The sequence below is a fragment of the Monomorium pharaonis genome, chromosome 10 (genome assembly GCF_013373865.1).
Source record: "Monomorium pharaonis isolate MP-MQ-018 chromosome 10, ASM1337386v2, whole genome shotgun sequence".
Taxonomy (NCBI): Eukaryota; Metazoa; Arthropoda; class Insecta; order Hymenoptera; family Formicidae; genus Monomorium; species Monomorium pharaonis.
Genome location: NC_050476.1, coordinates 1,785,074 through 1,806,777, shown reverse-complemented (window position 1 = coordinate 1,806,777; position 21,704 = coordinate 1,785,074). Strand labels below are relative to the sequence as shown.

Sequence of the window (21,704 nt, the reverse complement as noted above, 5' to 3'; positions counted from 1 at the left end):
AAAAGTATTTAATAATTAAAAAATAGAAATGTCAATTTACATTAAAAATGATACTTATTCATGAAACAATCTAACATTATGTAAATAATATAATTTAATCAAGACCATCCTTTAATTTCTTTTATTGAAAAGCTTAAACTCTATGCTCTTAACATACGCAAATTTTAATTATTTATTCGAGTAATAAACTTATTTGCAACATATTAGGAGTTTAAAAGATGACACGCGACGTTATGTAGAGACGTCTTGCGAAGCTTTGTGCTTCTCATAGGCCCTGTCAAACGTCTCGAGTGTGTGATCGCATATTTTTTCGAGATCTTCGAGGCCCCGTTTCAACACGTCGATCACATTTTCACCGGTCGTCTGGATGTTCAGATGTACCCTCTTCTCTGCCGGATGCGGCACAGTGTGACCACATATCTTCACGCCGGGGCTGCAGAAGAAATTGAAAAAGTTAGAAAAAAAAATTCCACACTAAATTATGTTTGTAAATTTTAAATGACACTCGCTAGTCACTTATCACGGAGGCAAGCGCATTTCCCAGAGTATGTCCCTCGTCGGCGAAGACGAAGGTTCCGTACGCATCCCCGTGGTTTCCCGGTAACTGCATTCGTAAATTGAGAGTGAGATTATTCCGCGCTTAGCTCTCCTTACGTCAATTATCATTATTAATTGCTACATTACCCTCGAGAGACGCTTCTCCGTCGCGTCCATCGCGATTCGTGCCGTTCACGTTTCACGTGCGTCGTAATTTTAAATCGCACTGTCGGTATCCTAACCTGAGCTGAGTTAGCGAAAATCGAGCAATTCGAGTATTAATCCAGCATAATCTCGAGTTTGACGACTCGGGTAGGTTATGTTGTTGCGGTTATAATCACGATTTATTCAAAAGTATATTTCTTACATTGCGTATCATTCGTTTTTCATCAATTTTTGTAATAACCGATAATTTTCTCACTTCAGTTTCTTTTGTCATTTTGAACACCTCTTTATTTTGATTGGTTTGAGCTAAACTTAACCTAAAAATTGCAGCGAACGCGTATATACGGTCTGTCAACGTCCTGATGAGTCTGAAACGGATCTGCGATGTTCTCGTTCAACGGAATGTACAATTTCGAGGCGTCGTCGCCAGGCGTTTCCTTGCCACCGAATCGATGGATCCTGAGATCGACGTAGCCGCCGCCGCCGATGAGAAGCCAATATACCCAGACGATCCCCAGGCTCAGGAAGAGCTTGATAGGAAGCGAAACAAGTCTCGGCTGAATTCTTCACACAGGAATATGCTTATGGGCGTGCGTCCCTATGACCAGCCGATCGAATGGTTTCATCATACGGTCAGATACAAGCAGCGTATGCTGGGTAGATACGGATTGAAAGCTAACAATGAGCCAGTCGGTTTTGCTTGGCCGACGCCGAAGGAGATCAAGGATACTCGGGACTATGAAAGAATTGCCTTTCCACTGTCTCTTAAGGAAAGATGGCAAAAGCTGGAAGAAGCAAAGCGCTTAAAGGCTGAGAAGATTCAAGCAAGGCATGTTTTTTTATTTGATTTTATCTCATCAATATCTAATCCTGAGCGGACCTTTTACATAATACTTAACTGATACATTTCTTTAAATGTTTTAATGTCTATAACATTTATTAAATTATCAAAATGTTTTGTATAAGAATAGTACTTTAAACTAGAAAAAGATAAAATGATAAAACAGATATAAAACGTCATTATAACAATTATATTAAATGTTTATTTTTTTCAATATTTAAAATTAACTTTTTAAACATTTATTGAACTTGTATTTTGAACCTGCTTGAATTTATAATATTAAAACAAAGTATTAATATACAATACGTTTGTAGGGAGGCTGAAATAGCCGAGAAACTAGCAAAAATGGATCAATGGACGGCTGAGTTGAACACAAAGATCGCCAAGAAGGAGGCAGAGTTAGAAGCTGCTAGATTACGTAAGGAGCGTATGGTGACCGAAATCAGGAAACACTTTGGTTTCAAGATCTCGCCTGATGATGAAAAATTCAAGGCAATGTTGGCGCAAAAGGAGAAAGAGGAAAAGAAGAAGAAGAAGGAAGCCAAAAAGCAGGCACAGTTGGAAAAACTAACAAATATGATCCAAAAAATGACCAATGAGCCAGCCAGCCAGGAACAGGCGACCACCTCGACGAAATCTGTAGAATAGTAATGACCTCAATTGCAAAGTGTAATATATAAAAAATGTTCTAATTGTACACAACTAATAAATTTATAATTCATCAGATCTCTCTTTCAGGTGTGATTATTTGGAGGTTGCTGAATGGTCGACACGACATTTAAACTACTAACACTTCTTTACATTTTATTTAAGCAATCAGCATTTTCGCATGTCAAAGAACGCGAGATGTCGCAAAGTGAAATTGAATTCAAAAGATATATCCAAATGCTTTCTCCGCTTTATTATAGAAGCGTATCTTTTTGTAAATGGAAACTTTTTAACACACTTCGCGGTTACTCTCCACCGAGAGAGTACAGTACAAATCTCAGGGACAATGTACACATATTTAATAGTAAATATCTTTTTTTTACTAATACAAAAACATTACACACTGTTTCGCAAAAGACTAGAAGAAATTATTCTAATGCATAGATAATTTACGTTCCTCTTAAGATACTTAACCAGGCACACGTTGGACGATATGTAGTTACGTTGCTTATCTCGGAATTATCTCTTTAGCGATGCTGGAATCTCTCACGGTGATCACCACAATTATCAAATCGTCGAATTACATTGCATCTGAGAGGCATCTCTTCATATTTATACCGTGCTTGACGGCGTTATCCCTTAATAAGCATATCTTGATTAATTGGTACTCAGTTAAGCTTCTAGCTATTCTAACAGCCGCGTCGTAAATAAAACGATCGAACGTTTCACAATCGTCATTGTGAGAATTTCTCAAGCGAGATCAGCTTCTGGTCATCGTGCTGTTGTCCTCATTATTGCGGTCGCTGTCAATAGGCAATTTTTTCTGTGAGTTGTCTCGCTCAGAGACGCTCCCCTCAGCAACGTCGCGGACCGATGGCTGGTCATTTTGCGACCGCGCGTTCTGTATCTGAAGTTCGTCAATCACAATAAAACGTACTTTGTTGCCATCCGGGTGTCAGGCAGATTGCAGCTGTGACGGTGACGTCAATTCATAAAACTGGAAGCTGAGTTCCTCGCCGAAAAGATTCTCCGACTCTAGGATCTCGGAATCGATTACGTTCAAACCCAAAGTGTTCGGATTCAGATCTGTTACCAGATATCCCTCGCTCACAAGACCGCATTCCTCGGCGACAATCTCCTTGGACACCGGATTCAGGAAGTCTGTGAATTACGTCAATGCCAGCTTGATCTCTCTTTAGTTTCTGAAAGAAACATTGAAATGATTATGATGTCCTCACCGCTCTCCTTGTAGGGGCACTGAAACTCCGCTTGTTGTGTCATCTGCTGGCTCTGCTGACCCATTGTCTCGGAATCGTTGCTCGGAATCATCATCGGAACCAGGTACTGCACCTCCACCTCGCGTTTTATACCATTGAGTATTTGCTCGGCGGAATGCTCGAGCGTCACGGAATTCAGTGCATTGTCTGTATCCTCTTCAGAATTTGGCTGCGCGATGCTCGCCGTCGCAGCCTCCACCTCATCCATGATCTCGCTGTTAATATTATGAAATGTTTGTTTAGCATTGAATTCAATTTAACAAGACTTAACAAGGAATCCTATTAGACAATAATAATAATTTAAACTAAATCTTAAATCACAAAAACTAAAGAAGCGCCAACTGTGCGGACAAGGCTGAGTCTTAGCTTAATATTATTTTATATGTAAATTTTACATGACGGTTTTCAGTTTTATAAATACTAAGTTTTATAAATACTAAAGTTTTACAGATTTTACCCTGACTAGAATAAAATTTTTTGCAATAAATTATTTACAATGTTCTAAAGTATTGTAGCATCATTATTAAAAATAACGATTAATTTCATTTATGATATTGTTTTTAATTTCAATTTATGATTACATTTCAAGACCGACTATTCATTAAAAAATTGAAAATATATTTAAGATTTAAGATAATATATATATAGAACAATACATATTAGGCATATCAAGATGCAGCTTTGAACATAATTAGCGCTTTTTTTACTTGTATTAGACTTTTACCTGATGATTTTATTCTGGGATTCCTCGGAATCATTTTGCACTGCTTGCAGTGTCGATGTAGCATTTGTTAGGCCGTTAACGGTGAACGGACGGGGTCTACATTCGTTACGATTTGCGATCGCCCAAAGATGACCCGCCCCGTGAGGCGCCTTCGATCCCTTCCTGAAGTGCGGATTTATTGAGAGATTGTGCCGGACGGAGTTCTTCCAGCGATCATCATTGCTCTTGTAGTAGGGAAAACGCTCACTGAAAATGACAAAAAAGTATCCCGTACTTTTAATTTAAAAATCTGTAATTATGTCTGTGTTAATTATACAGATTAAATATGAACTATATTTCCATCCAAAACAAAATTGTTTATATGATTTAATAATTGTGATGGTACTCGCAAAGAACCACAATTATTTTACGTATGTAAATTGAAGGAAACGCGATTAGGCGGGCATTACACGTAAAAACGCAAGCAATTTGCGTTCCCTACGGAACTAATTTCCTTCACCTGCTCGCAGCGATGTCACGGTGCGTTACACACACCCCTTTGCGATTAATTTCAGTTTCGATGAAGAACGAAAGGCATTTGAGCACCAAGGGCGCATTTGAAATGCTAAAGGGTGCGTTTACTCGCTCCGCTAATCACGATGATCGCGACGGACATTGTCACTTACACCGACAGTTTAATGAATTATTTTCCAAATTGTCACGTACTTTATATATACATAAAAATAGGATGATTAAGAGAATAATTCTCTTAATATCGTCCATGATTTTAGAATTCTTATATAGTTCTTGACACTTAACATATCTTTGTTTTTCGGATATTTCAAATGCACAGAAATGCACAAGAAGTGACACACATGCCACATGTATTAAGTGTTAAATGTGCTCAAAGAACTTTAATTTTATCATTACAATCATGTGATAATCGATAGTTTTGGATAATGTAAGCATGAAGTTAAGTTTTATGATTTTAATATTATATATGCGCGCGCATATATACATAATATTAAATTCTTCTTACACATTGTGGGTTGTTTGTGTAAACTTTCAACTCTCAAGTGTAATAATATATAAAATTGAATGATTGAATGATTCTCTATTTTTACTTTAGAAAGTATTTACATAGTTGTGTGTTAAAAAAACTACAATTGAATGTTACAACTAATGATAGTTAAAATATTTAAAAAAAATAGAAATTCACAAAACATAAATGTGTATTAAAGTTAAGTGCGCTAGAGAGGCACTTTAATTTAACATCGTTACAATCTGAATCATATCATGATCAATAATTTTGAATAGTGCAAGCGTAAAAATAAGATTTATGATTTTACACATTATGTATGCATATATGTCTATTTATAGGTTTGCTTTTCGCATAGTTATCGGAGATATTTCTTTCGACTCAATTGTTCGAGCAGCCCTCGACGCGGTTGAGTCGACGGATGATCTATATACGCCTTTTCCAAGGAGCTTGAACGGCGATCGAACAGGTGAAGGCACAGGAGCAGTAAATTGTGCGCATTCGTGTTGAGGGACTGCAACGAAGGATAGCCGAAGGGGTGAGGAGTTGGTACCAGGTGGTGCCAAGCAACGGGGGCAGTGGTACCATTGGGTACCATCTAGAAGTAGCCCACCCCCGACTGGCGGACCACGTTCATGTAAATTCGTAGAAAACCTCTTGCTGCGTCTGATACGCAACTAAGAAAGACATTCCATATATATTTCAAGTAAAACTTGTAAATATTATTCTCTTGTAGGCTCAATTTATCGGTTTTAATCGATGGATTATTTTATCTTAATTTGTAATCTTTAAACAAAAAATAAGAAAAATTAAAAAATATAAAATATAAAATATAAAAATAAATTTTTTAAAAATATATACGCTTTTAATGTATATATATTTTTTATATATTTACTTCATTAATATATTTTTAATATATATATTTTTTTTTTCATTAATATGTTCAATTAGATTTAATTGCAAAACTATGAAGAAAAGAATGCTACGGACATTTCGGCATGGCAAGGAGAAGCAAATGGAGAAGCAAATAACAGGTCGGCAAAGCTTTTTATTAATAATAGCAAATTTTTATTGCCGACTTACGAGATCCATTGGTAAATCGCGGAGACGGTGAGCTCGCCTTTTTCCTGCAGTGCGTGCTCTATCAATTCCGTGTAGGTGAAGGGCGGCTTCTTTGGGCCGTTGGATCGCATGGACGAGAAATTCCGGTTGTCGATCCCATTGGCGGGATAAGTTGTCTGATTCCTGTCGTCCTGTCGATATGTCGATGACGAATTTTCGTGACTGCCGTGTCCTCTCCTGACGTCGTTGGCGTAATTGGAGCCGTGCGACCTTCCGTTCGGTTTATTCTTATTGCCTGAAAATGCGTGATTAGCCGCTGAACCGGCTAGATTCTATTGATGGAATACATGGATGTTTTCTCATTTGTAATTTAACCCTGGAGTGCTACACGTATGTTGCTGTTACAATTAATTTTATTAACTATTTTAGTGTAAAACAATTCTTATTAAATATTTTAAGCTATCAGAACTTTAATAACAAAAAATTGTACTAAATTATACTAAATTAAATTAGCACTTGAGTAAAAATTCATCTTTAGTAGCATTTCAGGATTAATTAAAGATAAAATTTTTGAAGATTATGATTATTTTACACTGTTTGAAAAGAGTAATAAGTTATCCCTCTCTTGGCAAATCATCTTGTTGATCGTTATAAAGAAAAGAAAAAATTCATTTATAATAATTTTAATTTTAACACAAAAACAACTGGGATCCTCTTTTGTCTGTTTTATCTTTTTTTAAACTCCAATATTTGCGAAAGCGTTGATACAAACATCTACCTCGTCCTGCACTTTTCTCACCACAATAATTATTCTTCGTTGCCGCGATGGGTCCCATGGCAGCTTTGTCGTCCGTAGATTCGATGAACGAATCCAACTTGAAGTCTAGCAGCCACGATAAATTTCCGTTCTCCTGATCCTCAAATTGCTGTTGCTGTTGTTGATGTTGTTGATGATTACCGTTTGTCGTTTCCTTACTTTGCTGCGCGTTCGAATTAGCCACCGAGATTACAGGGCTGATGACAGGTTCCCAATAATTCATCGACGCTGTTGCCGGTTGATAATTAAGTTCTTCGACGGTATAGATTTCCGCAGAATGACGCTTGGCGCATCCGGATGAAGAGGTCGAGGAAGAGGACGAGGAAGAGGAGGACAACGATGATGACGACGACAAGGAAGACGAAGTCACGAGGACGTCCATATTCTGCTGCTGTTCCAGCTCCGATACGGTCGTCCAGGTGCAATTGGTGCCATCCACCAGCAGCACTTCGAGATGCGCCACTTGCGATTCCTCGACGACCTCCTGGGCGTCGGGCATCGGTGAGAAGAGGGCCGTCGCGTCGGCAATAATCTCGTTCGATGTGGTCACCAGCTCCATTGGTGTCTCCAGCGTCTCCTGGAAGTACACCTGCTTGCGACCCGTCGTCTGACGAACCTCGTCACAGAAGCTGGACATTTCCTCGATGTCCAGATCGTTGAAGATCTTTCGCTTGGAGCCGTCGACATCTAGAACGTCATCGAAAATCTTCCGTTTGGAGGAGGCACAGCACTGGTTCTCAGTGACTTCGCCAGGGGATCCTGACGACGGTCCGATCATCTTGTCGGCCTTCGAGCTGTCGCCGACAAGTACGAGTCGGCAGGTCGTCCTGTAGAAAATGGGCAAAATGATAGATAAACGCGAGGAATCTATTCTAAACGCAAGAAAAGTAATTTTTTTAATTAAAAATTGAAACTCGTAAAAATTTAATTTTTCGAAATTTAGCTTTACAATAAATTTCCATAAAATTTTTTATTAAATTTCTGAACTCTATTTTTTAATTTTATTTATTTTACTTAATTTTTTTTTAATAACGAAAAGAGAACAAAGCTAGGATTATGTGTACTTATAACTCGCGTTTAAAATAAATTCCCATTTCGCATATCAACCGTGTTAAAAGCAAGCGCGATTTATATTTCAAAGCGCTTCTCTCAAATACATCTCGTTAATTATACGAAGCTCACTTAAACTCATCGCAATCCAAGCGGAACAAAAAATCATCATGGCCTATCAAAATGATTCCAAAATTATTGATTTCAAGTCAACACTTTTTGATCGATCACAATTAATTTCTATGGCATTTTGACGTGACTTGTTCTACTTGGGGAAATACACCAATTAAATTTCGTGTAAAAGGCGAAAGCGTATGCCTACCTTGCTGTCTCTATTATATATTATCTTCCGATATTCCTAGTCTTTTTATTCGGTTTGAATTATCATTAAGCGACGCGAGATCATCGTCGGAGACTGAGGGTGATGCACGAGTATCGCTTCGGTTTTCCTATCGTTTTGCCTTATTCCGAAAATTTCGTTTTTCCCGTCTCGGCCTCAGACACGCAACGTTATACCGCGAAGTTCAAACCGATATACGTCCGACACGTTCGCGCACGTTTCCGGCGCGGGACACGCTTCCGAAATGATCTCTTTCTTTTTTATTTTTCTCTTGCAATCGAGCACGAAATCCGCGGAGCAGTGCGTCCCGTCAACCGTGTGCGCGCCGCTCGTTTGTCTCGAACGTCGGCTGTCCCGCGCCGCGCGTGCCGCGCACGCGCACCGTGCGCACCGCCGCGTACAGCCGCGGGCAGAAGCGCCATAGGATTGCGCATTGAGGATTGAGATTGTATATTGGAAATTGGATTTTAAGCGATCAGAAAGCAAAGTAAAAAATGAAGATTACAGTTAATACTTTTAATGCGGTGTCGCGTGCGATTGAGCTGCAACGAGTTGCACTCAACTGCACTTGCATCCTCGAGAGTTTGATTCCGTCGTGTTGCTCCATTCAGCGATTGGTCGTTGGATCTTCTCGGAGTGACAAGTACGAGCTCCCGGCTCCCGGTGCAGATGCAGTTGTGCTGCATCGCAAGAATTTTATAATCTTGCACAATGAAACAGAAAACAACACAACGACTTGAGACAATAGATTTCGACCTGTAAAATTAAATAAAATTAAAATAATAATTCGGAATTTGTATTAATCTTTTTTATGATTTCTAGGCATGTGTGATTGACTTTCTTTAATAATTTGTCTATTTCTCGAAAAAAGGTAACAATCAAAGTTAAAAATGCACTTCGCGAATTTAAAATATTTGCATAGCAAAACGATGTTTTGTTTTTGACTGTACGTGGAGAGATGTAAATTATTATGTATCTTTTTTTCTTAATATCGCGTAATCTCGAGATAATGAGAAAAGGCAGCTGCTATAAACAGGGATAATGTATGTGAAAATTTTAGAACAAGCTCGTCCCTGCTAAACAATATCGATGCAAATAACAAAAGGTTTATGGAGCTATTTTCGGAGTTACTCAAAATTATTGAAAGGAAAAAAAAGAAAGCCAGATACGTAAAGTGAGATGAGCATCCATTGAAAAATAGATTTTTTTCGGTTGAAATTTACGGTACCGATGAATTATCCAATTTTCAGGAAAAGTTTCTGCGACGCTGCGAAAAGGTCAAGGTTGACGCACGACCACGAATTTCGTCGCATCGTTTTTTGTGCGGAGTGTCACGCGAGAGATCGATTTTTCGCATGGAGTGTACTGCGCAGGGGTGTGACATTCAATCGCGGGCCTCCAAACGAGATGCAAAGACCTGACAAAGAAAAAATGGTCCAAAGTTCTAAAGGGGGTTCTACAACGTCGTTGTAACACTCCGTCGTCAGTGGGTGCGAAACAATCAATTGGAAAGCACCATTATTAACTTTAGAAATTATTAATTTTTATGTTATTTCTAAAAATTAGATATCTAACAAATAATAATTGCAATATGAAACATTAAAAAATTTTTTTAATTATATTTATATAAAATAACAAAAAATAAAGAAATATTATTAAGAATATTTTACACAAATTTTTTTCTTTATATATGTAAATTTATAAGTTAGAAAAAAGTTGATAAATTAAAATTTATGTGTCTTAAAATAATAACTAAAAATTAAAGTTAAAAATTACTATAACTTAAAAGTTATTCTTTTTAATTTCAAATAACTTTTAAATAATCTCATTAAGAATTCATATATACTAAAAATTTTAGAAAAGATAGAAACTTTTTTCTCAATATTTTGGAAAAGTAATTCAATTCGTACAAGAATAAAATTATACAAAAATTTTGTAAAAAAATAATTTTAAAAAATGTAACGACTATTAAAAACTCTGTAGGCAATTCTCGATTGATTGAGAGAAATAAAAAATGCGTGAAAGATCTATATTGGTCTGTATTTCCGCGGCGAAGAGGAGGGAGATAGAAGAGGAGGGGGCACCCTGTCGTAAGTCTCCAGAATGCGACGGCTCTGAATTGAGTATCGTGGACAAGCACAGTACGAGCCACAGACCACGAACCGAGTGTCGCTCGGGAGAATGACATTTAAAATTCGTGACTGAGGATACGACAACGAAGACGAAGACGACGACGAGGACGAAGACGAGGAAGAGGAGAAAGGAGAGCGAACGGGGTTGACGAGCACGTTGACAGTCCTGACAGGTGATCCCGTCACATGGACCATTGAGTCGAGCGAAGGCAAACCGTCCGAGAAGCAGCGATCATGGATCTCAACAATGATCTGGACCAACACTTGCTGCATCAGTTCAGCTGCCTGGGCACCACGGACAAGGATGACCTGGTGAAGCAGCTGCAGAAGCTGCTGGCGGACAGCCACCTGAACGAGACTACCGCCGCTTTCTTCCTCGATATGAACAATTGGTAAACGAACGTTTCTTCCCTTCGTCAGGACGCCTCTTTCGCCGTTTTCGTGTACGCTGCCCACGCACATAACCTTGCATCGCGCCATGTTTACCACGGCCCCCCCGCAGGGATATTGTTCTTCGAATCTTTCTGAAAGGCTTTTTCTCTTTTTTCTTCCCCTTTGATTTGACGGATAACACGGAATAATGCACCTCACTCTTCCGTTCATGTTTCTCTTTTTTTCTCCTCAAGATGTCATTGTCCTGCTCTAAATCTGTATCCAAATGTTACCTGTTTTATTTTCATTTCGGATTCACTGTTTACACTAATTTGGATCTCGTGGATCACATTCTTCAGTTTTGCAACTAAAATGAAAGATGTAGATTTAAAAAATCACATTTTACAAGAGTAGTCAATGCTGACAACTGGACAGTGGATTCTTATTTGACCTTTAAACTTAATCGTTGATTTACAAATTTTGAAAAATATGTAATTTTTTACTATTCCAACCATTAATAGAAAACTATTACAGAGCAATTTGTGCTCCAATTGTAGTTAATGTATTACGTCTAAGGCATTATTCTTGTCTTTGCTCTCTAATTGATTGTAGATAACAGACTGACAAACAGAATTATTGCTATTGTTACATTAAGAAACTCATATGTATGTCAACAGCTTATTACTTAATTAAAATAAAACCTTCTCTTCTTTTTCCATTGGATATTATTGTAATATTTTTTTTTCTAGGAATCTGCAAGCGGCAATTTGCAGCTATATAGATCTCGGAAATCCCAACACCCCATGTATGACGCTAATATGCGACAGTACGATCGGCGAGGGGGAGGCTGTGCCGCCTAACACGAACTTTCAGAAGTCGTGGCGCGTGCAAAACAGCGGCACCGAGGCGTGGCCCAGTGGGATCCATCTGCAGCATTCCAGCGGAGTACAAATGGGCTGCGTGCGAATACCCGTTCCACCACTGGCGCCCAAGGAGACTACAGAATTGAGCGTAACGTTGAAGAGTCCGGCCGAAACCGGCGTGCATCAGAGTAAATGGCGAATGATGACATCCAATGGTGTCTACTTTGGTGGTACGTTGTGATTTTTATGTAGCACTTCCATTTTTATAGAACATTGTGATATAGAAAAAGGTTCAGCAAATTCAGGAATGTGTTAACAAATCAACTCGATTCAGAGATGATTATTTTTTCAAACAATAATTAACTATATATATATATATATATATATATATATATATATATATATATATATAATTAATAATTATGTGTTAATATATTGATTGTATATATTGAGATTGAGTACACAGCTTGTGATCTGCGACATTTATTTATCTTGTTGATATCTTAAATTGATAACGTTAAGTGATATGTCATTGTTCGTCTTTCCATTGATTTCCATAATAAAACTCGCCGATCCTTTTTCTAGATGGCTGTAATGTAGATAATATTTACTCATACCACGCAAAAATATCTAAATTTTTTTTTCGTAGATGTTATCTGGATGATCATAACGGTGAGTGAATGCGGGACATTGGCGGTTACTCAACAATTGCATCAGTTAAGTACGCAGTCCAATGATGTACAAATGTCCTAGCCTTTGACGTACAAGAGTCTCTTCTAAGGAAAGATTTACAGAATATTGTACAAGACGTCTCTCTTTCGCGCGCGGATTATAAGAAATTGACAGTTGTTTCTAAATTTTGTATAGATCGCTTTTTTCACAATGGAGTTCTTTACCGCTCCTGCACCTCGTGAAAAAAAATTGCTGTGTAGCAGAGAGATATAATTACATTAATAAAGGATGCAATAGACTTGGCTATAATCTTATTCTGATTGAAAATATTAGCAGGAGAGACGCGAAACTATAGTTGAAAGAGAATGCATTTTATAAACAAGAATGTATTTCCGTTAAAAATCTTATCCGAATTTTTGTTAGAGATAATTCCTTGTTTACAGTGCAAGAACAATCATTTCCAATGTTTGTTCTTACTGATTTATATAAAACATAACAAATTTATATACATTATACATAGAATTACATAATTTTGTTACATCATATAAACTGCTTGCATAAAGCCTTTACGATCGTCCATGCTTGTCGACGTAATCGACCGAAAAAAATTAAATTTGTGTAATATAAAGATTGGAATAGTGAGAGTATGTGCGATGATTTTTATTGGATATATCAGAATATGAGTCGTGATAGATTTGCATGGATCATGGATGAGATATGGGTGTTGAAAGATATTGATATATATACATTTAAGGTACAGATTTATCGAAAATATAATTTTTCTTAGAAAGTGAAGTTTAGTTAAATATACACATATATACATAGACTTAGATGTATATGCGTATATAAGACTTTACTTACAATATATATATGTAGCTAGGGGATTTACGATATAAAATATATTCGTCACTTTTACCATCTCAGCCCAAATGCAAAGAGAAATCGAACTATTAGAGGTAATTTTTTTACGTCTCTCTCATATTAAAAAATATTGTAATTGAAAGTACTACTACTTAACTCGGTGTATCTGAAATACTGATCATAAATACTAGTTTGTAGAAAGACTAGTTTCTAGCATGTTGGTTTAGTAATTAAGTACGTTAAACAGCAAAATTAATGCCGCCTCATTAATCCCACAATGTGGGCTTATCCAGAGAGCGAAATGTAAATTTTACACAGATCTTTCAGAGGATTAAGCTTATTCGAGTGAGATAGTAGAACTCAGACGGCCATCTTCATGTAGAGTTTGGCATATGGTTTATAATCTATCAATTCGAAATCTTCGGCAGTGAAATTGTCGATATCTTTGACCTCTCTGACTATTCTTAATTTTGGAAACTCGCGCGGTTCGCGTTTTACCTGTTCCTCAAGGGCGCTTATATGGTTGACGTAGACGTGGCAGTCTCCCATTGTATGTACAAATTCTCCTGGCTGAAAAAATAAAAGGAAATATAAAATAGAACCAAGGCTATCGTTTGATTCATCTGTAGAATTTATGATGCGTGAATTGAGTGATTGAATCGATTCTCACCTTCAATCCAGTAACATGAGCGATCATGTAAGTCAGCAGAGAATACGACGCTATGTTAAACGGCACTCCCAAACCCATGTCCGCGCTTCTCTGATAGAGTTGCGTGGACAATTCCCCGTTGTTCACGTAAAATTGTACGAAAGCATGGCATGGTGGTAATGCCATCTTTGGAATATCAACCGGATTCCAGGCTGACATTATGATACGTCTGTCCTCCGGAGAATGCTTCACTTTATGGATAACTTCTTTTAGCTGGTCTATTCCTAAAACAAGAATAAAATTTTAATTTTTAATTTCTAAAAAAAAAGATTCTAGTGATTTATTCAAAGATTATTTTTATCAAAAGTCAAACCTTGTCCTGTGTAATCCGTACGCATGTCTTTGTATTCGGCGCCAAAGTGCCGCCACTGGAAACCATAGACAGGTCCCAAATCGCCCTCTTCCCTATCAGTGAAACCATAGGAGTCCAAGAAAGCCCGCGAACCATTCTCATCCCAAATATGAACACCTTTATCTGTCAACTCTTTCGAGTTTGTTGATCCTTTGATAAACCACAGCAGTTCCTCAACTACTGCTCGCCAGAATACTCTCTTGGTTGTCAGTAATGGGAAAACACCTGTAAACATAGTAAACAAAATTAGTTGGTAATGTGGTAGTTTGTCATCAAAATTAAAGAGAAAATTATGGCAGCTTAGACTTTATATTAAACTTGTGTTTTGCTAAAGACTGTTGACAAATTCTAGTTTGGTATTCGCATTCAGTCATATCAAAATTCTGTTAAGACCTTTTTATACTAGCGTAAATGAAGTTGTAAGTAATTGTTACACAGTTGTCACATTTCTATCCATATAAATTAACTTTAATTTCAGTTTTTCTTATTTTGAGAATTAAAAAAAGACAAAAAGAAAGTTAAACTGAGATAAAAGCTAATATATGTTAGTAGAAATGAACATAACTCGTAAGCCACTTAATTACGTTATCATAGGATGGCCTTTATATTTCTACCAAGGCATTTTGTAAATGATTATAAATTAATTTACAAAGATACTTTTACTAGAAATCATTACCAGTTGTCTTTGCCTCATCGTATAGACCTAATGGTACATCCTAGCCAAAAAAGTTTGGCGATTGCTAAATGTTGAGTGAAATAATGCCAATTAAACATTTGATTATATTAACGAAATACTGAAGTGACTATTATCAAACTATTTTTTTCAACGTATAATACATTTACCATCTCGTAAACTAAATCGCATTTGTGCACCGAAGATGGAATAGGTATCGACGCCGGTGCGATTGGCTTTCTTTGTTCCGGTCTTAATAACCTTCTCGATGAGACGTAAATACTGATACTCCTCGTGCTCCGCATCCAGCTTTCCGTTCGTTTTCCGCTCCATGTCTTGCGTCGCGTGTCCTTGCGACGATTCCTCGATGCCAGTTCCAATACCGTTGCTTGACATTTCCTTGATCCTATATGTATATTACATATCATATTACAATAATACCAGAGACATATGGTGCGGTTAAACGGAAATCGATAATCTGTGTGGCACGAAGAAAAAAACCGAATCACTTAACGTAAACTTCTGTCAATTCTCGGAATTTTATATATATATATATATATATTCAAAATTTCACACATACCTTCTTCAAAATGTTCAGTCGGGTCAGTGGTTATGACACGCGATCAAGCGCGGGAAAACGTAAATAACACGTGACTCTTCCTGATTCTTAGTTTTTGGCAGTTTCTGGCGCGCCCCGAAGAGCGAAGAGGCAAATAATCACTACATACATGACAAGGACTTCCAAGTTGGAATGAATCCATAAACATACGGTGATCGTTATGAACAATGCAAGTCATAGTTGCTGTAGTGTTCATATATATATATATATATGTGTGTGTGTGTGTGTGTGTGTGTGATATATAAAAGGTCTTAAAAATATTTTTAGGACATATTTTGTACGCGTACTTCCATATACAATTTTTTGAGTTGGAAGTTGGAACTTCATCGAGTATTTATGGAAGTATCTGGAAAACTTACAAATCATAAATATCCAATTTTTATGACAATTTCATAATTTACAAGTTCTTCAGGTGCTTCTTCTTCAACATCTACGCAATTAAGTAAACATTGAATTACAAAATCTTGCAAAAATTTAGAAGATAATGAAAATGATCTGATATAATCAATGCAGTTGGTGTACTAAAGGATCTTGTATCAGCTTTATTAGAAAATAATCTGTTTCTAATGGTTATTATTTTTTATCAACTATTAAAAGCAAATTATTTTCTAAAATAATTAACAAGAAAATTTGGATAAAAAGATATAAAACTTATTGTTGCATCGATTTTTCTGCATCTTCAATACATATTGTATTTTGTATGATAAATCACTTGGCAATTCATAGTTGATGTAATAACAAAATGTTATAAAATACTAATAAGTAAAAAGCAAGTCATTTATTAGGTATTATTGGCAAATAAATGTATCTTCAATCTTTTATTAATTACAAAGTTTTCTGTAAGGGTTAATGCAAATGTACACAGCCTTTATTTCCAATATACTGTAATCGTAAAATAAATTTAAATTCATAGATACAGAGTGCGATATACACATTCGCGTGTGTACATACAAAGCAGGAAAGAATAAAAATTAGATGGAAAAGATATAGAAGATATCTCGAGGCGTCTAATATCTGGACGGCTCGTTTTTGTGGCCTTCGTTTGATACATATACAAGAAAGAAAATGTATGTGGTAAAATGTATGTGTGATGCATTGGTCGAGGTATGTACAAATATCGTACCGAGATCACATATTCTCTCTCTCTCTCTCTCTCTCTCTCTCTCTCTCTCTCTCTCTCTCTCTCTCTCTCTCTCTCTCTAAGTATACATATGTATAAATGTATATACATAGTATTTATCATTTGGTACTATATCATTTGGTAATATGAAGTGCACAAGTGTCATTCGCAAAGTAAGAACATAACAAGCGAATTCACGTTCCTCACAAAATTCACCATTTGTCGTATCAAATTTCTTAAGTCATAAATCGCGCTACGCGGGGTGTCCCGAGACCACCAGTCCTTTTTCTCTAGAGGTTCAACCGATTTTAAATTTGACGTTTCAATGGAGAGAACTTTGCATGTTCTAATTTAAAATTAAATTCTTAATTAAAAAATATAGAAATATAATTCAAAGGCCAAAAAATAGTTAAGTACAATTATACAATAAAAGTGTAAAGAATTGTTTTGATGGAAGATTATCTCCCCAATCGATCATGATTCAGGGTACATCTTAGGTGGTTCTGGGACATCGCGTATAGATACATTCCGACGCGATATGCGTAATATGATAAGTGATCGTGATGATTTGTACAGTTGTACGTTGGAGAATGCCATTGTAAAACTATATATATTTTTTCCCACTTTCGATTCGAATTTAATACTAAGGAGCGATATTCGCTAAAGCACATCGATGCTCGCGATAGATCCGATCAAGTACCGTTTCCATGCAGAGGGACTTGGATGTATAGGTTACGTATTGATGGTATTGCTGTCTAGCACGTTTACGGCCGCCTCCTCGAGATCTCCAACGGATGGATTATTATTCAGTCCGGCTTCAGTATTATAGCCCGAGAATGAGCAAGCGGGTGCGCTTCTGGCCTGGCTCACCACCACCGTGGCCTCGGGTAGAAGCGACGTACGCTCCGTCGCGCTTCCCCAAGTCTGTTGATATGCACCTCGTCCACGTATCCTGCGACTAAGGGATGAACCAACGACGCCCAAATGTTCCTTTATGTCATTATGCACGTCGGAAACGTCCCACATTGCTCTGTAAAATAAAATTTTAATCCAACTTTTAAAAAATTTACAATTCAATTAAAGATAAAAATGTAGTTTATAATTTAGTTTTGATGCAAACATTTCCTTAAGTTAAAAGTTATATGTAGTTTGTTTGAAAGTATTTCTCACATAGCATTCATCAATCATTTTACCTAAATGCGTCCCACCATGCTTGACCCTGCGCCAAATTGACAAATGGTTTGTAGGAAAAGCTGTAGTGATGTGCCACCGCAGCCAAAAACATTTCTATGCAAATTAGGAAATCTTGCAACTTGGACGATATATGCCTTATGTCATTCGAGTTAGCCGTGTTAAAAATACTCGATATGACATCGAAATATACCAAGAGAGCGATTATCACTCCTTGACTGTAAAAGAGCACAATTGATATTTTTCCACTTTATTATATATTTTTTCCAAATTATTCGGATATTACAGAGCAATACCTACAAGAATGAGAAGAACACGACAGCTTTAATGCATAAAAACTTTCCGATTGGCTTCATTGGCTTTAAGGCCTCTTGATTGGCACGGTAAAAGAGTACCAGACAGTACATGGCAACGAACTGCGACAGATTGTTTAGAGCAATCATGTAAGGGAAAGCAACGTTTCCTCTAAATTCACCTTCCCCATATACTCCATTCAATTCACATATGCTACAATAGAAATATACATTTAAATGTTGCAACACATGCTATTAGATATACGATCACTACACCAGTCATTGAATAATCGCCAGTCAAAATATTAAAAACCATTGATGTGATACCTTCAAAATAAAAAATTACAACTTGATATTTTTTTTAACTTACTCTCCATATAGATCTGATTAAAATATTTTATACTTAAAAATGTAATTATTATTAATTATTATTAGAATATTAAACTTTTTTTTTATTATTCATTGACTAATACACTAAGTATTTTTATCAATCGTAATTTCTTACAATGATATTAAAGTCGATATAGGCCTAACAGCGGTATATTGTAAAATTCCATGCTTGCACATATGTACAAATTCTCTACCCATCTCCCAATCGGGAAGACAGCATAGGGGAAACATATGGTGCACCTGAGGAGAGATCTCCAATCGATGCTCCAATTGATGGTCGGCATTCAGATAGGCCAATAGATACATCATGAAATTGTATATTACATAAGCCTCATAACACTCTCTCAAGCTGTCCACGTATATACTTCCCTCAGGATATACTAAACCTAACCACTGTACAAATAGAAGATGATTCATTAAATTAAGTAAATATTGTCATAATTTTTGACAAAATGTAAGAACAATTTGTAACTTTTTCTTACAGCATTCACTGCATAGATGGGTACCATCCATAATATCCTGGAAAAAAATTTTATATTTAATATTGATTTAAAGAAGACTAATAAACCTAAGGTTTATCTGTATCAATGTAACTTAACTTTGATTTCAATTTAATAAATTTTTTCTTGTTTTTAGAACTAGAAAAAGTTTTAGAACTAGAAAGTAAGTTAAGGTTTCAGTCTTTTCACATGATTTAGGAACTTTCAAATTTTGAGAATAAATACATGATTCATATATAAACATTTCTAAATTTTTTTAAATTTATTAATTGCATAATTTTTCTAAAATTTGAAATGTGACTTTTTAAAATTAGTATTGAGTCTTATGAGAAAAGGAAAGTTTTAAGTAATCTAATTGGAAACCAAATATTTTGAAAAACTATTCATAAAGAAGATTGGAATTTAAAGAATACATCTACACAACATATCTTGAATATATATTTTGAAATAAAAACGATAAAGTTTTACCATATTATTTTTGTGTAAAAGTATGAAATATTTAATGAATTATACGACTCTCTTTATTACATACTGGTGGAAATCATTATACAGAATTAAAAAAATTGTTTTCCATATCAATATCTTATCTCAATATTATAAAAATATTTTTTAATAACAAATCGTTTTTATTGCTTAAATTTTGATACTTTTTATTTTGAAAATAATGCAAAAAGCTTTTTTGTTAAGAGATGTATATGAATTAAAAGTCAAGTAACTTCCCTCCATTCTTTTAAACTAAAAAACTTTTTTAAACTAAGATTAAAGTAAATCTACAGTGGTAAATAAACTAAAGGCTGAATTCATGAATCTGTTCGATAGATAGCCCACCTTATTATATATTTCTGTAGTCTAGGTTGTGTGTAGTATATCATGTGTTGAACAATCTCATAGAAGGCAATGGGCAGTGCCAACAGAACGAAGGCGCCACCCACCAGCGCACCCTGATCCTCTTTCTTAAAGCCATTCTTAATAGAGTTGACTAGCAAGATTGGTACAAGTATAACGATGAGCAGCGCGTACAGGCAGGTCAGTACAGGCAATATCCATAATCTCCAGCGTCGGCAGATCGAAGCCATCACTCTCCTCGGATGATGCTTCGGATCACTGTCACATCATAATTTCAGCGACTGCAACTACACCTAATTCTGAAAATGCAAATAAGATCACTAAAGGGACATGTCAACTAACAGGAATTGTAAATACTTAAACTCAGAGCATTTTGCATTATTTACTTTAAATAAATCGTAGCAACCAGTAAGCGAAATTTTAACAATTTGCCAGCAGAAATACAATTTCATAATTGTTTAAATAGAAAATGTGATTAAATAATTTACTCCATATTTATTTAAATTATTACAAAATAGATTATAAGCAGATTTTATTCAGTATTTTTTATAATCAATCTGTCACTGTAAATTAATGTATATATTTATACTTAAAACAAAATATATATTTAAAATTAAATGTAAGAGAAATAGAAAGTTTTATCACAACTCATTACAGTCGCAAAGAATAGGCCTCGAATTTTGTTGCTGGCGAGTTCTCTTATATTTCTGCTAGTATTGTATGGAGAAAATTTGCAGCAGACACTCTGCAGACTCAAACAAATCTGTTTTTAACGGATCGGTCCGCCTAGAGCAAAAGCGAGTGGGATTGCATTGCGCCGAATAACAGAGTAAAGGTTCTCTCGGTTACGAAATTACGTATATTGTTCGGTTATAATTACAAAGTTTACTTGTCCGAAAAGACAGTACGCGCGATAATGCTCTCGCAATGATGTCTTTCCCTCGTGGACCACGTTCTCCGTTCGCACGTCCGCTCGCCCGTAACATCAAACTCGACGAAAAATCTCTGCGCATTACTGCTGCGAGACGCGTGACAGACGGAGACAGAGAGAAAGGAGGGAGGGAGAAGGAAGACGCGGCGCGACGGGGCAGGGGGAATGAATCAGCTGAGTGACAGAGGCGCGTAGGTGTGTGGGGGACTTCCTTCTTAACCCTTTCAGTTTGCGTTCCTTCGGGTACGGCGATGCGTACAGCGGGTTACTCACCGTTTTGCAGCGACGACGACGACGACGACGACGACGAATCGGCGATCGAGAAGAAGCGTCGCGAACGTCACCGGTCAGGATAGCAGGACGCCGGCCCGTTCGCCGCGACCGACGCTTTGAAACCGCGCCGAGAAGGAGTCACCACGAACAGGCACAACCACGCCGCCGCGGGTCTACTAATTTGACATTTCGCGACACTTTGCACGGCCATCGAAAACCGGAAGGTCGCGGTTCTCCTCTCCCTCCTGCTTCTCTCCACAACTTCGGTGCGCTAGTCAGCGCAGGTAACGCCAAGAGCGCCGAAGCGCGATCGACAGGGTGGCCAAAGCGTGGACAACGAATATCTCTTCCCCGCGCCGGGAACAAAGGGAGAGAGTCATCGGGGAAAACAATGGTAAGGTGTCTGAAAGAAGCTGCGCTTCGTCGTG

General features: G+C 36.8%; 6 protein-coding genes and 1 long non-coding RNA gene across 17 annotated transcripts; 3 read left to right on the top strand and 4 right to left on the bottom strand.

Moving 5' to 3' along the window:
- Nucleotides 1-105: 105 nt before the first annotated feature.
- Nucleotides 106-824, bottom strand: LOC105830287 (probable DNA-directed RNA polymerases I and III subunit RPAC2). The gene is made up of 3 exons (XM_012669519.2): nucleotides 685-824; nucleotides 510-604; nucleotides 106-433 (listed from the first exon to the last, which is right to left on the bottom strand). The coding sequence occupies exons 1-3, from the start codon at nucleotides 712-714 to the stop codon at nucleotides 232-234; spliced, it is 327 nt and encodes a 108-aa protein (XP_012524973.1). The 5' UTR covers nucleotides 715-824; the 3' UTR covers nucleotides 106-231.
- LOC105830286 (growth arrest and DNA damage-inducible proteins-interacting protein 1) lies at nucleotides 317-2,578 on the top strand. 4 transcript variants are annotated; one of them, XM_012669516.3, is made up of 4 exons: nucleotides 713-849; nucleotides 1,033-1,531; nucleotides 1,858-2,212; nucleotides 2,282-2,578. In XM_012669516.3, exons 2-3 carry the CDS (start codon nucleotides 1,065-1,067, stop codon nucleotides 2,189-2,191), a joined length of 801 nt encoding a protein of 266 aa, XP_012524970.1. In that variant the 5' UTR covers nucleotides 713-849; nucleotides 1,033-1,064; the 3' UTR covers nucleotides 2,192-2,212; nucleotides 2,282-2,578. The 4 variants fall into 4 exon arrangements, with proteins under 4 accessions (XP_028049537.1, XP_012524970.1, XP_012524969.1 ...); XM_028193736.1 differs by lacking the exons at nucleotides 713-849; nucleotides 2,282-2,578 and adding an exon at nucleotides 317-453 and having other exon boundaries at nucleotides 1,858-2,269; XM_012669515.2 differs by lacking the exon at nucleotides 2,282-2,578 and having other exon boundaries at nucleotides 1,858-2,269.
- LOC105830283 (defective pharyngeal development protein 4) lies at nucleotides 2,422-9,736 on the bottom strand. Of its 2 annotated transcripts, none has more exons than XM_012669510.3 (6): nucleotides 8,462-9,736; nucleotides 7,072-7,916; nucleotides 6,294-6,567; nucleotides 4,193-4,438; nucleotides 3,430-3,683; nucleotides 2,422-3,352 (listed from the first exon to the last, which is right to left on the bottom strand). In XM_012669510.3, the coding sequence occupies exons 2-6, from the start codon at nucleotides 7,865-7,867 to the stop codon at nucleotides 3,147-3,149; spliced, it is 1,776 nt and encodes a 591-aa protein (XP_012524964.1). In that variant the 5' UTR covers nucleotides 7,868-7,916; nucleotides 8,462-9,736; the 3' UTR covers nucleotides 2,422-3,146. The 2 variants fall into 2 exon arrangements, with proteins under 2 accessions (XP_012524964.1, XP_036149164.1); XM_036293271.1 differs by having other exon boundaries at nucleotides 8,994-9,736.
- An 855-nt stretch (nucleotides 9,737-10,591) lies between these two features.
- Nucleotides 10,592-12,822, top strand: LOC118647480 (protein ILRUN). Its single transcript, XM_036292521.1, has 3 exons — nucleotides 10,592-11,003; nucleotides 11,733-12,076; nucleotides 12,496-12,822. The coding sequence occupies exons 1-3, from the start codon at nucleotides 10,846-10,848 to the stop codon at nucleotides 12,597-12,599; spliced, it is 606 nt and encodes a 201-aa protein (XP_036148414.1). The 5' UTR covers nucleotides 10,592-10,845; the 3' UTR covers nucleotides 12,600-12,822.
- Nucleotides 12,823-13,266: 444 nt separating this feature from the next.
- LOC105834623 (thymidylate synthase) lies at nucleotides 13,267-15,835 on the bottom strand. 2 transcript variants are annotated; one of them, XM_012677250.3, is made up of 5 exons: nucleotides 15,694-15,835; nucleotides 15,284-15,519; nucleotides 14,402-14,665; nucleotides 14,050-14,312; nucleotides 13,267-13,949 (listed from the first exon to the last, which is right to left on the bottom strand). In XM_012677250.3, the coding sequence occupies exons 2-5, from the start codon at nucleotides 15,507-15,509 to the stop codon at nucleotides 13,740-13,742; spliced, it is 963 nt and encodes a 320-aa protein (XP_012532704.1). In that variant the 5' UTR covers nucleotides 15,510-15,519; nucleotides 15,694-15,835; the 3' UTR covers nucleotides 13,267-13,739. The 2 variants fall into 2 exon arrangements, with proteins under 2 accessions (XP_012532704.1, XP_028049542.1); XM_028193741.2 differs by lacking the exon at nucleotides 15,694-15,835 and having other exon boundaries at nucleotides 15,284-15,625.
- Nucleotides 15,617-16,582, top strand: LOC118647481. Its single transcript, XR_004964741.1, has 2 exons — nucleotides 15,617-15,715; nucleotides 15,785-16,582. It is a non-coding gene; the product is annotated as an uncharacterized LOC118647481 (long non-coding RNA).
- On the bottom strand, nucleotides 16,514-21,651 carry LOC105834626 (transmembrane protein 184C). 6 transcript variants are annotated; one of them, XM_012677256.3, is made up of 7 exons: nucleotides 21,277-21,651; nucleotides 20,055-20,371; nucleotides 19,209-19,245; nucleotides 18,842-19,119; nucleotides 18,344-18,550; nucleotides 18,046-18,261; nucleotides 17,585-17,882 (listed from the first exon to the last, which is right to left on the bottom strand). In XM_012677256.3, exons 2-7 carry the CDS (start codon nucleotides 20,300-20,302, stop codon nucleotides 17,585-17,587), a joined length of 1,284 nt encoding a protein of 427 aa, XP_012532710.1. In that variant the 5' UTR covers nucleotides 20,303-20,371; nucleotides 21,277-21,651. The 6 variants fall into 6 exon arrangements, with proteins under 6 accessions (XP_028049540.1, XP_012532710.1, XP_012532709.1 ...); XM_012677255.3 differs by lacking the exon at nucleotides 21,277-21,651 and adding an exon at nucleotides 20,953-21,240; XM_012677257.3 differs by lacking the exon at nucleotides 21,277-21,651 and adding an exon at nucleotides 20,962-21,240.
- Nucleotides 21,652-21,704: the final 53 nt, after the last annotated feature.